General features: G+C 33.1%; 1 protein-coding gene across 8 annotated transcripts in view; it reads right to left on the reverse strand.

Annotated features, from left to right (window-relative positions):
* Positions 1–17,697, reverse strand: part of PTPRC (protein tyrosine phosphatase receptor type C) — a 121,505-nt gene extending 103,808 nt beyond the window's left edge. For 3 of the 8 annotated variants that reach the window (XM_074385077.1, XM_074385076.1, XM_074385075.1), the window contains exons 1-2: positions 17,436–17,695; positions 17,235–17,350 (exon numbers count right to left, since the gene is read on the reverse strand). In XM_074385077.1, the coding sequence (XP_074241178.1) occupies positions 17,235–17,307 (73 nt within the window). In that variant the 5' untranslated portion in view covers positions 17,308–17,350; positions 17,436–17,695. Of the gene's footprint in view, positions 1–17,234; positions 17,351–17,435 lie in introns of all 8 variants that reach the window. The other 5 variants (XM_074385074.1, XM_010348837.3, XM_074385078.1 and 2 more) reach the window with 3 other exon arrangements.
* Positions 17,698–18,574: the final 877 nt, after the last annotated feature.

An 18,574-nucleotide genomic window follows, 5' to 3' on the forward strand; every position in this document is an offset into this window, starting at 1 on the left:
GCTGCTAAACGTCCTACTACGCACAGGACATTTCAGTTCTCCAGCCATATTTTCCACAGGGCTAAGATTCAGAAACTAGTTTAAGTTCTAAATCTCACTGAAAAGAAACCAAGGCTTAAAGAAATCAGATAACTTATTGAATACCACATATCAGAATCTCACTCCAGTGAAAAGGAATTAGTAATAGAGTTAGGATTCAAAATTTGTCCCAAAATGCCTAATCCAATATCATTCCATTGCATCACATCAAAGGACAAATACCTCATAATATACTGGAGGAATTCTAGACCAAAGTCTCTCATTGTTGGTATAGCAAAGGACAAGTCACTAAATATCTAAGACTTTCAATTTTCACATTCGTAAATAGATGGGTTGAAATAAATTATTTCTAAGGTCTTTTGCTTCTCTAAATTAATTGTTGTATAACTAATGCTACTTTATGTTATAGTAGTCTCCAAATTTCCAAATTCCTTTTCACTTTTTAAAAAATATTTTCACTTTTGTAAACATTTTCTACAGGAATTGTAACTCAAATAAAAGCAGGAAACATGTCAGCTAATTAAAAAAAAAAAAAAAACAGCAACTCAATACTTGGCTCTCAGTAAATAGTAAAGAACATCAAAAAATAAAAGATATTCTTATTTTTAATTATTTAATGGGAAGACACATTCTCTGGTTCTTTTATACCCTGTACAAAAATTAAATTATTTTTATTGCATCCATGCAATCTAAGACTATAAAAATAGAAGAAAAAACAGCCACATAAACAGGGAAGTGTTGTTACTGATTTAATTGAATTGATTTGACACTTTCAGTCTATTGATATATTTCCTGAGATAAAAGTTGCCCTAAGTATTCCTGATTCTGTAGTTCATTCTTAGTAATTTTAACGTAGAAAAAATTGATGTTTAAACTTTTCATTTTAATACTCATCTTTTTTACAAAATATTTTAAAATTTTACTCTCCAAGATACTATTGCTATACATATTTATATTATTACATATTAAGGTGAATTTTGAGAAACCCTCCTCTGCATGATTTTCTCAAATTACAAAGCATATTATTCTCTTATGAAAGATAGCAGACTTAAAATGGAGCAAGGAGCAGTGGAACTGTATGTAAAGGGAGGGAGAGGCCAAATTTGCTTGTTACACACTATATTTTATTGGTTAAAGAGTTTAGCAGATTAATTGCTTCAATTGTAAAATAGGACAACAGATAAAAAGAGAAAATGTCTTCCCTACACTAAAAACAAAACTAGTACTTGTAATCTGTGTATGTAAATATTTGGTGTACTATGTAATCCATAGTTTTAAGTGTTGTTTTATTATAAAGTGAGAGAATGAAATCTTAACTATCACATTGCTGTTTCAATCCACTAGCTAAATTATTTAATCAGAGGAACATAAGCTATCATTTGTTTATTTATTTTATTCAAAAAGAATTTTAATCTGACCCATGTGCCATTATTATTGTTAACCTCTAGACATTTTAACAGCATTTTGATGGACCTTAAATCCATTAACACGATAAAGGAAAACATCTGTGGCTCAAATACTTTTTAGAGTTGCTCCTAACACGGTTTTTGTAAGGAATTTAAAATGCATTTAATTAAATAAAGCCACTGAAAATTCCATAATTCACTGTGTGTTAAAATACCAGATATTAAAATTATGTCAATTTTATTAACAAACATAAAGCATGCATATCTGTAAGAGGGAGTTATTAGAAAAGCCAGCGGAAGGAAATGTTTTCTTGCCCATCAAATCCAGATGTTCAGTTCATAAAATGGAGGCCTAGAGAAAAGGCAAGTTATGACACTGAATAATATTAAGAAGTGTTACTTCTGATAAAACTCATGAACGAAATAGATTTTAAAATAAATAGTGCTTTACTTTGTCTTAAAGTAATATTTTCTACTTTACATGTGGAATGGAATCATGGATGAATTAAAATAAAAGGCTCATAATTTCTTTTTTCACAAACACCTTTATGTAAATGTTTAAATGTTTTGAAATGTAAAGGGTACTCTTTAGCAAAAAGATAGATCTTTTGAAAGTATTTGCTTTCATACACTGACAAGACATAAACCAGAACAAAGATTCCACGAAATCATGGCTTTACAGGTGGCACTGATTTTCTTTTCTTTTCCCTGGTCTGTTGCTCTTTAGCAAATACAGAGGTTTATAGAATAAATTAATTACAAAATAGGAATTTACATTAACAGTGGTTGAACGTTCTATATTTCAACATTTCGATTTATAAAGTAATTTGTCAATCATTTCTTAATTTTAATATCAAGACTTCAACTTTTATTTCAATTCTTAAAGTGAAAAACCAAATGAAACACTAATCATAGTAGCAGTAACAGAATTTATATACTCCTTTATAGTTTTCTAAATGTTTTAATAATATAACAATTCCTCACATTATTTCATTTTATTATACTTAATGAAGTGATTTTACATTCAATTTCTATAACCACCTTATACTTAGAAATTTAAATTAAAATTTAATTTAAGAGAATGCATTCTGTTAAGACTAACAAAAAAGGTCCTTTTGGATGCTTTGAGCATAACATGTTTTTTTCTTGAAAATCCACTAATTAAGATGGGAAGATTATGCATAAATTGATATTAATAGAAAATACCTTTAGCGTTACAGTGTTTCTGAAAAATAGAATGTGACAAAACTGGCACAAATTTTACATTTGACAACTAAAGGTATTTTTATTATTCTTATTTTCCTGTCTTTGAAGTTCTTCTCATATTGTATCTGACTTGTTCCACTTCCAGAATTTTGAGGTTCCACTTGCCTTTGATCTCCCAATAGCCATTCCCAATAGTTCTTTCATCCACACCACCTAGCTGCCCTTGACATAACACCGTATTTTATTCTTAGAAAAGGGAAAATCTTTTATTTCAAAGGCTTTGGTGATTTTCTTCATGGCTTAGCCTGAAATTATTTTTCATCTTCCTCTGGGTGAGAACCTCTTATTTCTTGAACCTCTAGATGGACTCCTGGGTTCCCTCTGCTCTAAAGTTGCCATTCAGCAAAGAGGAATCACAGCTATTCGCATTTCAATGATGCTGATTACTCTTTAACCTAGATGGAATGCTATTTCTTTCAGTTGCACATAATCTTTGAAACAAAGGACGAAAAAAAAAAGGGTAATATTGTTTAAATAATTTGGACTAACATCTGAAAAAGGATTGCTTAGATTTGCTAGACTTTTATTACCTTTTATTAGAAAGTTATTTTAATATCTCCCTGCTGCTTACACACTAGATTTTTCAGCATTAGGAGTAAATTATGTTTTTTGATTTCACAAAGATAGTGCCTACATGCATGATTATCTGTTTTTCACACACTAATATATTGTTTGTATTAAATGTATATTTAATATAGTGCCTACATGCACAATTATGTTTTTCACACACTAATATACTGTTTGTATTAAATGTATATTTAATATAGTGCCTACATGCACGATTATCTGTTTTTCACACACTAATATACTGTTTGTATTAAATGGGTGAGATTTCTCTCAGTCTATTCCCCCTTCCCCTCCTCTCCCTCCCTTCCCTTTTAATTCTCTCATAGCCTTTTAAACTAGGATTAAGCAGATGTACTTAAATTGCAGCTTTATATCTACGTGAAAATTAAGCAGCCACAGGAAGGGAAAGCTACGGAGCTCTCTCCTATACTGAGCTTTTTCAATACATTCTCCCTACTGAAATCACAGCAAACTGCCAAAACACCTCAGGTGCCCATTTTTTCAACTTAAGCAAAATATCACAATACAAAACAAATATTGATAGATAATATTTAGATTACTTATTCTTTTGTTTTAACCATATTTCTGTTTTCCTTAATAAGACTGGTGACCAAAGATTGTACATTTGTTTAATAATCTGTAGAACTAGAACAGAATGTAGAAACAAATTTAAGGCTGAATAGCATGGTGTGCATTGAAGTATGGAGTGCCAGGCACATGAGAGGCACTCAACATTATTTCCCTTGCCAGACACCTTCCTTCTCAAACTTAGTACTGTATTTAAAATTAGAACAAGGAAAATTAAATTTAAATATTCCCTTTTAGGATATGACAACTAGTCAATTTTATGATAAATATCGGGAAACACAAATGAACAAATTTGCTTATGTTAAAGACAAGTATAAGCCAGACTATATAACGATACATGCTTGTTAAATGAGATAATATTGATAAAATATTAACAGAAGTGCCTGGACATGGATGAAGCTAGAAACGATCACTCTCAGCACACTAACACAAGAACAGAAAACCAAACACCTGCTTGTTCTCACTCATAAGTGAGAGTTGAACAATGAGAACACGTGGACACAGGGAGGAAAACATCACATGCCAGGAGCTTCTTGGGGGTTGGGGGGCTAGGGGAGGAGTAGCAGGGGGTGGGGAGAATTGAGAAGGGTTACTATGAGGAAGAGTATCTCATGTAGATGTCGGGCTGATGCATGAAGCAAACCACCATGGCACATGTATAACCACGTAACAAATCTGCACTTCCTGCACATGTACCCCAGAACTTAAAGTATAATAATAATAATAATAATAATAATAATAATAATAAAGTGCCTGGTACAGAGTAAGCACTATTTTTTCGTTAGCTAACTTCCTCTTATTAGCTAACTACCAGTAAGTACAAAATTAAGTAGCTCTAAAAAAATGTTTTAAGGAAACCTGCCAAGCCTGAAATCAAAATTACACACACAGAGATATACATACACCCACAAAAGGATTTATCTCTATTTACATGTGGTTTAATTTTCATGGATATTAGATTCTACCTAATATCTGCCAAATTGATAGTTATTTTTTAAATTTCTCAAAGAAATGGAAGGTTTAAGTTCAATTTAAAACTAAACCAGTTATGTAACCAGTACACACACACACACACACACACACACACACACACACGCACACACACACACCCCATCCCAATCTATTCAAGTATTGACTTAAACAGTATTTTAAAATACACATCAAACCAAACACAAGTCATGAAATTATCCAATAGAGTATTGCCTTTGCATGAAATTTTCAGTTAAATGTCTAATTCATTAGTCTCTCAATATATTCTGCAGTTTTTATTAAAACAAATTATGTTAACTTGTACCTCTTTCTTTGTCTAATAGTTAAGCTAGCAAGAAATACATTGGGTAAAGACATTTAATTCTTCCAAATATTATTGTAAATTCCTTAATAATTACTTGTGTAATAATATTAAAGCTAATAGAGATATTTGCCAATAGCATGTTCACTATCAACCTTTCAAGAGGAGATATAAGTTCAGATTTTTATGTGGAATTTACTGAATTCTCACTATATGCCAATCCCTTTTTCAGCATTCAAAGCAAAGTATAGTTCTACTTTTTTCACTAGCTACCTCTTCTCACTATCTTTTTCTAGCTCCTTCTTCTGTCCCTTCCAAACAGGACATTTCCCAGGGCTCAGAAACCAGCCATCTGCTCTTCTTTACATGGTTATTTACACGGTCACATGCAGCCCTTTAGCTTTAAGTGACATCTGAATGCAATGACTCCTATATTTATATCACCAGTTAAGACCTACTGAATGAGCCTCAGCCTCTTATCGCCAATGGATTTATTGATATCTCTACTGTTTAATGAAAATCAGACATCAATAACAGGCCAAACAGAACTCTGGACTGCTGACCCCCTAATTTGACTCATTCCCATTCCAGTGCTCTCAGAAAACAAAACAAAACAAAACAAAAAACAGTCATTCTCTAAAATGCCTTTGCACTTTCAATGCAGCCACGTCTCTCAATTTCATGTCAAACTCTCCTTTCTTTCCTCCTGCGCTGCCAAGACTCAGTCCAAATCTCCATCCCCTTTCTCCATCCTCATTCAGTCTCCTCATAACTGGTTCCAGGCTTTGCCTGACTTCCAGTCTAGTCTCTTCACGGCAGTCAAAGTGATCTCTTCAACACAGAAAGGAGATTAGGTTATTCTGTAATTAAGAATTTAAAATGGCTCCTTCCCATTACACTTCAGGTAAAACTCAAGTTCTTTCCATTTCCATTGAGGCCCTATGGGACCTGCCTTCTGCTTAGCTATCTAGCTTCACCACAATCTGCTCGGTTCTTACTCATCATACTACAGGTGCCTGACCTTTCTGTGCCTTGAACTCAACAATTTGTTTGTTTGTTTGTTTTTTGCCATGGAACCTTTTCTCCTGCCAGCCCCCCTCACATGGATCCCCATATTTTTGACAGCCAATAATTAGCTCAATGACTCTTCTTCATAAAGGTCTTCCTTGATCACTCTGTCAAGGTGCCTTCAGCCCTGAGTCTGGCTCTGGCCTGTCTCTGCCATATGATGCTACTTAATTTTATTCACAGCATTTATCTATAACTGAAGTTATATCAATTCGTGTTTGTTTTCTTGTTATCTCTCACTACTGGGAAGTAAGTTTTATAAAAGTAGATAAACTTTCTGCTTTATTTACCACCATACCAGCACTTAGAACAGTTGAACAGCTTTTAGCTTAGCAGGGGATCATCTCATTTAATATCTCTTGCTATTATTTCCATTCTCCAGATGAGAAAACTGAGGCTTTGGAATTAATTTTCCCTGACTTTTGATGATTGGAAGTCTCAGAATGGAATTAAGGCAAGATTTCAAATACTGACTTCTTTAAGTAAAAGTAGAGATTGTCTGAATCCAATATTTGCACTAACATTTCTTCAAGTTACTTTTATGAGCTCTCTGACCTTTTCCTTTTTCTTTGACTTATCTGTGTTCTTCATATCCCCACCTCCTTTCAGTCAAAACTCACAACTGATGTCTTATTCTTTATTTATGTTTTCTTAGCCATTACATATTTTTATCATACTTAAAGCATCAATAAGTAAATTCAGAAAGTAAAAACAGGTCATTGAAAAGTAGAAGTGCATAGTGTTTAGTAAGCCTAAGTTAACATTTTATAAACCAGACTATCTGATGGAAATATAAGTCTAAGAAGTCGAACTAGAATATTTGGCCTAAATTATCTGATTGGAAGTCCACATTTATCATATTAACCAAGCAAAACTTTTTTTGTTGTTGTTTTGTTTTGTTTTGTTTTTGTTTTTTCACTCTCTCCAAAGTTTAGCCAACTTGTCTCTGGAATACAAAAGTGTAAGATGGGTTTACCTGGTTCATTTAATATGCTTCTTGGATGACTATGAAAAGATTATCTAGTGTCTACACTTCCTGGAATAAGATGAGAACCTTATGTGTTTTCCATGATCAAAGTGTTTAACAAAGGTCAAGTTACTTCCCTTGCACTTCAATAACAAAAAAAAAAAAAAAAAAAAAAAAAAAAAAAAAAAAAAAAAATCTAGATACTTAGGTGAATTATTTAATGGTTTTCACTTTATGTAATATCAAAAATGAGTTGGGTGGGGGAAAATCCATTCTTTCCATTGAATCACTCACCTCAAGACAGACTCAGTCCTGCCCTTTGTTAGCCTCCTTTTCAGGATGATTGTAACATCACTTTTTGCATTATTTGTGTGGCATCAGCATTCATTGTGAAGCCAAATTAATCAAAGACTTATTTTTGCTTTTTATAAAAGTCATACAATCACATGTGAATTTGATCTTGCTAAAAATATAGAAGCAGCTAGGTGCACAATGGTTCATGTAAGTAGCTAAATCAGGTGATTGAACTTACATGCATATGTTATATGAACAACCTCTGAGAAACCACTAGCTACCTGTCAGTCCTGCTGCGTTTGCCCATCATCATGCAGTCACGTCTTAAATTCCTCGTTATTAAACTGAGCACTAAGAACATTAGTTAACTCACTGGAAAAAGAATAGACCTAGAATCAGATAGACCCAGATTAAGACCCCACCCCACCCCTACAACTCTCATTTGCTATTAGCTGGTGATCTTGGAAAATTACTGAAAGATTACCAAAAAAAAAAAAAAAAAAAAAAAAAAAAAAAAAAAGCGAAGAGTTGGTTTGTGTGCTGTGTATTTCTCTATGTTTTATCTTTTCTCTGTAAACATTTTGTTTTCAGAATAAATCACAAAACAAACAAACCAGAACAAAATAGGACTATTGTCTAGTACCTCTAAACATCTACCAACTCTATTTATTGAATATCTCATAATAATCTACACAATTATCAGTGATAGCACCAGAACTGCTATAACTTCTAAGTCTGCAGGGAATATCTGGTTTTAACAGGGACCTGGAGGTAGTCTTGTGAGAATATAATTTTTACTTAATATATTTTATGTAGATCTTAAAATAATGCTTTTTAAATTTATAATTTATAAAACATTGGTAATGGCAATAATCTGTAGCAAGGTATATTATGATTTTGAAGAGGACACTTTGGGGTGCTGATGAAGATTTTGAAAGATTTAAGACCATCTCCAAGAGGCCACTGATACTAAAAGAATACAGGTTTCATGGAATATGGTATCCTCAGCCCACAGTACATAGAAAATACTCACAGAATAGTTGTTTATCAAATGAACTAATAAGTTAATAAATAACTGAATACATCTAGTTGTCCTAGTCAAATGAAATAGAAACTTTCACATCTTGAGAGCTGGAAATCTGAAATTCTTATTTGTCTATTTATTTATTTCTGTATTTTTCAAATTGTCTAGAATAACCATGGTTTACTTAGAAAAAATAGAATATGAAATTTAGAGGAAGAAAAACAAAATGTTAGCAAGAACTCTAAAGAATTTCTTTTTCCTCCTATTTCTTGATATTTTCCAAATTTTCTATTATGTAGAAAATTTTACCATAAATAACTCCCATAAACAACAATAAAAGAAAGGAATTAAAACGGTTTTTAAGAATCATTAAGTGTCTTCTACATACAGAGTTGGGTGAAGCTGACAGACCATCCATTTACTCAGCAAACAATTACCGTGGACCTGTAGGCACTGGCAGATAGGCAGAGACCCAGTGACAGCCTACATGACCTCACCAATTGCTGCAAGAGAGTCCAGTAAAGAGAACTCCAAGAGGGTTATTCAAAGGATCATCACAACAGTAGAACACTTGTGCAGGTGTGAAAGGAGCCGAAGAGCAAGGGTTATACAGGTGGGAGTAGGGCTATCCAGGGAACATAATATTGATCTTTGGAGTAAATTCTGAAGAGAATTTATAATTTGACCCATTGAAAAAAGATGTGGAGAGAGAGAAAAACAGCACGGCCAACAGTTGGAAGACAAAACAAGGTCACATTTTTCGAAAAATGCAAGTTACACAAAGGATATATGTTATATGTCACAAAGTGGTTACAGATAAAGCTGGATAAATCTGAAGAGATTCAGTTACATCTGTGTGTGCAATGCTAATTGCTTTTATTTTTCCTAAATGCACAAAGGCCAAAGTAGGATGATTTGACACGTTCCTCATACACCATTTTACACTGAGAAGATTTTAAACTTATCACATTGATTCTTCTATTTACTTTTTGCTCCAGTAATGAATAAGAAGTTGGCACTAGGTGAGAAAGCTAATAAGAAGAATGCCAAACAAAAGAATGAGAATTAAAACATCATAATTCTGGACTGTCTGTCTTAAAAGTGTTTCTAAAGTTTCCATTGGCTAGCTGAATAATGATCAAGTGTCTTAAAATTTTAAAATGAATCTAGCTGAAATAGTTGTCAGTCTCCACATTAATGTCACTGATAGAAATTTCAACACAACATACAATTGAAAATGGTTAATATACGTTTGACAAAAATGAAAAATTACATAAATTATATTTTTTGTAGCATTGAAACGCAAAACCAATTAAAAAAATAAACTAAACTAGCAGTAGCCAAACTAAACACAGAAAATGCTTCTGGCTAAAAGGAAGAATTTAAATGGTTTTGGAAAATTTAGATCTGTATTGTTTGAAAAGAAGAATTACATTTAGAAAAATGATAATCACAAAGAAAAATTCCCAGAAGCATAAGCTATAATCAGCAGAATTTGATGTGGGTAAAATGGACTCATTAATCTATTAGTCATTGTAAAATTTAATGAAAATGAAGCCACTAAACATTAGTTCAGTAAAACTGTAATTAAAATGGAAAAACTGGCAAGGAGTTAACTAGGGAATATATATATATATATGTATATATATATATATATATATATGTATATATATATATATGTATATATATATACGTATATATATGTATATATGTATATATGTATTACTCAGGAATGTATATATTACTCAGGGAATTAAATTGGCCTAACGGAGTTTTTTTCCTCCAAAATTTATCTTCAAGGAAAACTCATAAATGTTGGTATATTCTAATTAAATATTTATTTTCATAAAAGTTGAGCCAAGACATCCTTGATATCAGATCATGGGATCAGTATATTTTCTACCCCATAGATGCCATTAAAGGAGGGATGGACAGAGGTGAGCTCTGCCTTTTACAGAGATTTCCTGGTAATGGTAGGTATTGACACAGACACAGCAGAGACTGAAGGCAGGTAAGACTTCAGGCCATTTTTACAATAAGAAATCCCTGACAAAGCAGAAAGCCATGGATTTGCTATTTAGACTGTAGACTCTGGAGAGGCCTAAAAATCTGTGAAATAAATAATGGAAAGTTAAAAGAATTCAAAGGCCTATAAGGGTTTATTCTTCTACCTCCTAACCTTAAGCTATCTGTTTATTTCTTCACAGTGTCTCAAAGGAAGAGATCACATTGGAATCACATTTAATACTAAAGAGCCATGTGCTCTGATTTCATGGACTCACATAAAAACATTTGCAGTTTCTCAGAGTCTCTCATAGTTTCAAAGCATTTTCACAAATACCATCACTTTTAATGCTTACAACACTTTATAGGTGAAGAAACTGGGTATCAAGGATGAAAATTGATTTACCTCAAAATCATGTGATTCATAGAGTTAGATTTTCAAAATATTTATCACTACAAATGCCATGATGTTTCCCAGCTTGGAGTGGTTTATGCCTCATTTTCTATTATGCTTAATACTTTTAATCAATAACTTATTGTATTTTTCATCAGGTAAATGTGTTTAAACACAGTGGCCACACTGTATTGACATAATGTAGTCATTTTGACATTGTCTTTTGGCATCATTGTTATTTATATAAGTTTCTCTAAACTATTTTCTTGAATGTAGGACAAATTTTATTTTAATTTAAAATGCAGAGAATGTCATCTTGTCTATCAGTGATTTCTGTCAAGCTCACTATACCAGCTATCCATGTACTAAGACATACAAGTGTGTTACCTCAGTTACCCTCAGCCCTTGCCTTCCACTCCAGCATTAGCAAATCCCTATTTTGGAGGGTGGATGGGTTTCTTGCAGTTACTCAAGATTTGATGAAAGCATTTTCTTAAATATATGAATGATGATCATTTATACTTCAGTATCATTGCATTGTAATTACAGTTTTTAAATAAATGCCCTGTATAGGAGAAATTGAAGTTTCAGTAGGTGGCATTTTCCATTTAGACACTTGACTCATTTTTAGAGGAAATAAATGTTGAGTCTTTAAATACTATGGAGTTAAGTACCATAGAATATGTTTGTTTAAGCTTGGGTCTCTAATAAAGACTCTAATAAAAATCAGTAATTTGCTGATTGTCTTTTAAGAAATGAATCAGTTGAAAGCACTATGAATTGATATAGAAGAGGCTTGTTTACTTCACTAATATTGACTTTATGTGTGTTTATTGTTGTCCTGGATGAAAGAATAAGAAATCTTTTGTTTCTTGATTTGTTTTTACTTTTGTTGTGATTCCTGAATACACAATTCCTGTTGTGATTCTCTGCTTATAATAGTAATTCCTGGACTCTTTTGACAGACTGATATTGAAGTAGCACACTGATATACAGACAGAAATGGAGATTAAATATTGTAGGCAATAATTAGGTATTTTCTAATCTTAAGTATTGGTTAGAGCCATGTACAGGAAATCCAGTGATTACTACAATTTTTATCCTTGTACATTTGGGTATTATATAGAAATACGCATTGCTAAAGTCTTGCCATGTTTTGTTTCTTGTGTATGTCATATCCTAAAGAGTGCCATCTTCATGTATGCAAAAGTCATAGCACTAACCCCTCAGTAATAGGCCACTGCTATGGGGCTGGGTGTCTAGTAACTTACAAAGATATTTAGACTAGACTGAAATTAATTTTAAACTAAAGTTATGTTAAATTTCCATTCTGATTGTTTCCCATGTAAATAACTACATCAACCTATAAGATGTCTAGAAAAAAGTTGAAGGTCAGCGGTGATGAAAAATGTCTTGCTCTGCACCAAGCTGACATATACACACATGGTCTGAAGATGAAACCTTGTCTTTATGAACACTGTGCATTTACCAAGAGAACGACTCAATCTCAGCACAAATCTCTGCTTCTCACCTATTCAGATTGACATTCATCACCATACTGTCTGAAAAGAAATTCTTCCCAGCTCTCTACAAACTTTTGGTGTGCACATAATGCAACACCTGGGGTTCACCATATTCCATGCGTCCTTGCAAGCAATCCCTGAGCACTAGTATCCGTGCTCAAACCAGCAATTGCCAAGACTCAACCCAATCTGTTCATGTTATCACTCTGCCAGATTTGCGTTTCCCACCGCATTCCTTACTTTTCCGCCTATGGTATGTGTATCTGAAGAATAAAACTGACCCTCCAAATTACGTTACCTAGAATGTCCAAAGAGAAGGTCAAGGAAAATTGAGGAAGGACATTCTCAAACTATGAACTTTTAGGAAGTCAAGGGGATCTTTCCAGACAAGAGGTGAGATGAGGAGAGTAAAGAAGGGAGCAGAGAAAAAAAGCAAAACAAAACAAAAGGCAAAGCCTATAAATCTAGGTCCCATCTAGATCCCAAATCAGTTTATTTATCTGGACAAAGCAGTCCTGCTACCCTCATCCTCCCACTTTGCCTCTGGTTAATTTTTTTTTAAATCTCATATTTTCCCTGTTTTTAATTTCCCTCTTTGAAATTTCTCCTCTCCTTTATCACTATAATCTGCAGTTTTATTTTTTAAAATCCATGATTAATTCAGTGCCTGGTGAAAAAGCAGGTACAGGAACTGTGTGTTTATGCCTTTTGTGTGTCCTATACCTGATTTCACAAAGGTTACGCTATCAATAAACCACTGATTCGCATGTCACCAGCATCATCATCACCAATCATCATCACTACCAACAGCAAATTAAAATGACTTGGAAAATGCCAAGAAAAGGTGATTAAAAAAATGTACAATTTCAGTGGAGATAGTTTGTGGCAAAAGTGACAAAACCCAAGATCATAGAAGAGGTAGGATTTGCCCAGAGCCTTAAATGCCTTGAGAAATATAGAGGAACTGGGTGTTAAAACTACCTCCTGTTTGTTTTATTTTAATTAATAATAGAAGAAAAAGAAAGAAAGAGAAAAAATGCTCCCTTCCCAGCTCTAGGCCTAGCTCCCAGATCATTAGTGTAACCAGTTGCTCTGGCAAAAAGATTAGACTGTATACCAAAGGCAATGAGAACATATCAGTACCCCTTCACCTTTTATTTTATTTTTTAAGGTGTCAAGAGAGTACATATAAAAAAGAATGAGACTTCAGACTGATTAAAAAACTATTACAATGTTACAGGTAGAAAATAATAAAACCATGAATTAAGATGATGGCAATGGAGGCGTCAAAGCAAGAAGTTATTAGAAATTATTACAAGGCAAAATTTCAGGACTTGGGGAGCCTGTCAATGTCTGGTTTGGGAAAGGAAGTAAGTTCCATGTTAATGAGGGATGAGTCTGGAGATGGAGAATCAGAGTGATCAACACACAGTAGGCAAAGGTATGTAACCACGTGAAGAGAAAAGAACAACACTGGGGCCGGGCGCGGTGGCTCAAGCCTGCAATCCCAACACTTTGGGAGGCCAAGGTGGGCAGATCATGAGGTCAAGAGATCGAGACCATCCTGGCCAACATGGTGAAACCCCATCTCTACTAAAAATACAAAAATTAACTGGGTGTGATGGTGCGCGCCTGTAGTCCCAGCTACTCGGTAGGCTGAGGCAGGAGAATTGCTTGAACCCAAGAGGTGGAGGTTGCAGTGAGCTGAGATCGCATCACTGCACTCCAGCCTGGCTGCAGAGCCAAACTCCTTCCCTGCCCCTCCCCCAAATAAAGAACAACAGAGGCCGAGGTCTAAAGTCCCTGGAACGCCAAGTAGACAAACATGGAGAACTAGTAGATAGGTAGGTAGGTAGATAGATAGACTAGTATATATAACCCACAAATATATGATTAGTTTATATGTGTGTATCTATATAAAGAAACATATGTTCATGTACATGAATAATGTACATGTATATTTCTATATGCTGGTTAATAGCCACTGGTGAGAGGATATCAAATAGCTCAGAACAAAGAAAGAACTAAATTCAAGCTAACTACTCTGCCCCTATACTTAGTTACGCAGAGCAAAAGAAAAAAAGATAATATAGGCCCTAACCCCACCTAGTCTTTCCTATAACAAAATGTATTTCAAATTCTAGCTATAAGGGTCACAGGCAAGTTTTTAGTAGGAAATTTTTTTTTTCAAATCAACAAGTAATTCTACTCACATTCCCAAATCTCTAAATTATGAAATATTTAGAACTTAATAGGATTGCTTACCAAATTCAATTACTTCTCATTGAATGTCTGTCATGTAAAAGGCACAATCCATGTTTATAACATGAGACATATATTTTTAATGTAGATGGAAAAATGAAGAATTATGCCCAGGAAATGAGTCTTAACCGTTATGAATCATAACAAAACTCATCACATACCTCACATAGCATAACTCATGTACTTTTAACTGCCATACCGTGATGTGGTAGATTTCCCTGGCATTACAACTTTATTAACACCAGAGAACACTCACACTTATCTGCATTCTCAAAACCACCAGTGTCCCCCAAAATTATTCAGAAATTTTGAACAAAGTTTGGTTTCCCGTTGCCATGGCAAAGAGGCACATAGCAAGCAGATTAGGAAGTCCTGTGTAAAACTAAAGCCTGCCTGCTTGCTGCCCTGGCAAAGCTTAACTTTGGCCTTGTCCAAGCATGCATTTTAGAATTTAAATAAAATATTTGAATTGCGTATAGTTACCACTGATGGCTCTCTACATTCGGTTGTATTTCTGTATGCCTTTAGAGCATACAATACACATTTTGTTGCCCCAAAATTTATTATTTCCTGTAGGTATTAAACTAATTTTAACACATTAAAATGAAATATAATATCCAACTCATTTGTTACTAATGAAAAATATATATATAATTAAAAGCATTAAGAACTTTCCAAATGATATATCAAATCACAAAATGTTTCTTGGAACTTAAAAGGATTATACACAATATTTGCAGATACAAATGATTATATCCGTATATGTTTTTCTACAAATTAGCATATATCTCAGCGATTCTACCAATGCCTTTTAGAAAAATATTTGCTCTCAATATTTATGTGAGCAACTGAAGATAAACTTGATTTTTCAAAATAAATCTGCGTATATCTATTTATTTGTTATAGTATAAATTATTCAGCAAAGTTGATATAAAAGTTTCTAGATTCCATTATATTATTATATTATTATTTCAATTACAAATTCAAAGATGTGTCTTATGGTAAAAAAAAAAACCTTTAATAAATTGGGTTGAATTTTTATGGACTTTCCTCTGCTTCAGTATTTCTTCATGCTCATTTAAATGTTTCACTATTTCTTTATGCTCATTTAAAATGTTTTAGTATTTCTTTATGCTCATTTAAAAATGCTTTTCAACATTTCCTGAACTGGAATTTTAAATGAAAATATGTTCTGATTTGTGATAAAATACATATATCACTTATTGAAATTATTCTTTATAATTTACTTTTTATTATAATAACAACTTTAATGGGGGTAACTTGATAAGAATTTTCTGTACTAAGACAAAATGCTATGCCTACATAGATTTTTTTAAAATTTGTCTTTGCAATAAAAAACAAAACAGCCACAACAACAACAAAATTACCGTATGTTGTTTTGCTTTCCACTGTCTTGGATTACTCCATATATAAATTGACAATTTAATGTGCTCAGGATGTAGGTAACTCCCTGACTTTCAGCGGAAAGGAGTATGATAAAAGTCAGAAAAAGATTTAAAAGTGAAGTTTAATAAGCAAGATGTTTTAAAATACTTTTTATACTTTGGGAACTTCTACACAAATTTTATTTTCAATGTCCTTTTGGACACTACATCATAAAGAGAAATATTAATTATTACTTAAATTCTGTAATCTGTTGAAATGTACCCATGATTCAAATTGACACCGCGCAGGAACTATCCATTGAATAGATCATAAATGTACAAAGATTTCAAACTTCATTGGGCACTGGAAGTTGCATTTTTCTATAGGATACAGCATTTGCTGTATCCCATTCTCCTATGGGATACAGCATTTGCATGACTCTTAAGAGTTTAAATATTTCTGTCTCATCAAGGCTGTCATATTTACCCACCACCCAGGAAGGGCGGTGGCTCCACAGGAATTTCTAAAGCAAAAATGTATTAGTAAGAAACTAAAAACTTGATTTAAAATACATTCCTTGATAAAAACATGCAGAAAGATAATATTTTACTAAATACCTCGATATATTTTTGAACTATCAGATACCCAAGTATTCAACAAAATATGTCAATTAAACTCAAAATTTGAGGAAGCAAATTCAGGTCCGAAAAGAGAGAGTGGCTTACATACAACCAAAGCCATCTTATGACTTTTTAAAAGACCGATTTTTGTTAAAAGAATAAAAACACGCTTGCTTTATCATTAAAAAATTCTCAGGCTTTTATAAATGTGTGTTCTTGTCACACACATTTATAAAATGTTAAGTAACAACATTGCTTTTGTAAAATCTTTGAACAGTTGTAAATAAAGATACAGATAGACAACGTGTTCCTTTTAAAGTTGCATTTTTTGTCCCCAAACATTGGAATCTTTTTAAACAGAAACAATGTTCTCTGTCACACAGCAAGCTGTGTCTTTCTGAGACAACAGTCTTGACGGTTTACAGCAGACTTCTCACTTCCAGTTACCAACACATTTCAATTATTTTTATGTCTATTTCAAACATTCCTCCAAAAGAGAAAAAATAATTTAAAAAAATAACATCCTTGTACTTACCTGCCGCAAATACTTCTGTGTCCAGAAAGGCAAAGCCAAAAGCCAACAGTTTAAGCCACAAATACATGGTCATATCTGGAAGTCAGCCGTATCCCTAAGAAACAGCATGCGTCCTTCTGAAAGGCAAAATAATGGTTACCTCTGGAGTTTTTCGATGGAAAAATGAATCAAAAATGTAAAAGTAAATAAATAAATGCGTACTCTCCACTGTTGTCTTATCAGACAAGGAACAATTTCCTCCTCTGTTACCCTAAGAACAAACCACTTGCTAACTGCATGAACTGCTACGTGATGATGTCAGATTCGGTTTTACTAACTTCTCCAAAAATACTGTAAGGGTCCTCTTTGCAGGAAGTCAAAAAAGTTGTTCTAAGTCAGTAGAATGGCATTGCACTTCCTTAATTCAAGTAATTACAAGAAGTTAGAAAGCCTTTTAGAAGATTTTCCCATTAAGGATGATGTTTTTAAAGTATCCAAATAATACTCCTTAATAGTATCCATTACAATTATTTTTTCTAAAAAAAAAAAAAAAAAAAAACATTAAATCCCCACAAAATAATCAATAATTTTCTTAAGAGATGAGAAGCAGATTCAGCATGAGTATAATAAAATGGGTGTTGGCAAGGTGTTACCTGACTTAGTAGAAAATACCAATATTTGACTTACTAAGATGGCCAAATGAATAAAAAAACTACCAATCTGGTTATTTTTGGCAGCCCAGTATCATTCACAGTTAGGGCATTGAAAACTCAGCAATGTGACAGTTTTAGCAGTAAAACCCGTTTCTTATGCAAAAGCACTTTCAGACAGCTTAACAGTTTTGCCCCAAATCTTTCACAGATATCCTTGTGAAGCTAGGAGTGGAATCAAAATGTCATTTCTACTGTAATTACAGCAAACCCTGCTTTCAAAACCTAATGCTTCTGTGACTTAGGATGTTCTTGATGTTACTGATGAGGGAAAGGACAGTGAAAAACAAGAGATGTCTTTAACAAAAGTTAACCTGTTTCCTTCTCCTTTTTGATAAAGAAGACAGCAAATTAATACACTATGTTCTTCACAATTGTGATGTTCTTGGTTAAGTCCATCTATTAGGAAAATGCTTACTGGCAAAAAATATATAAATCCAACAATACAATTAAGTGAATTGGTGTTATTATTGCATTATTTATATGCCTTCAAAAATAAAAGTACACCCATGTGCAACTCATTTATTTGAACTATAGATAATGCTTGGGGAGCTTTTAGACAGACAGAGCCCTTTCATAACTCTGCAAATTCTAGTTAAGAAGCAATATCATAGGGTTCTTGTATTTAAGTAAGTAAATCTTTTTTGATAT

This window comes from Saimiri boliviensis, chromosome 14 (assembly GCF_048565385.1).
Source record: "Saimiri boliviensis isolate mSaiBol1 chromosome 14, mSaiBol1.pri, whole genome shotgun sequence".
In the NCBI taxonomy this organism is placed as follows: Eukaryota; Metazoa; Chordata; class Mammalia; order Primates; family Cebidae; genus Saimiri; species Saimiri boliviensis.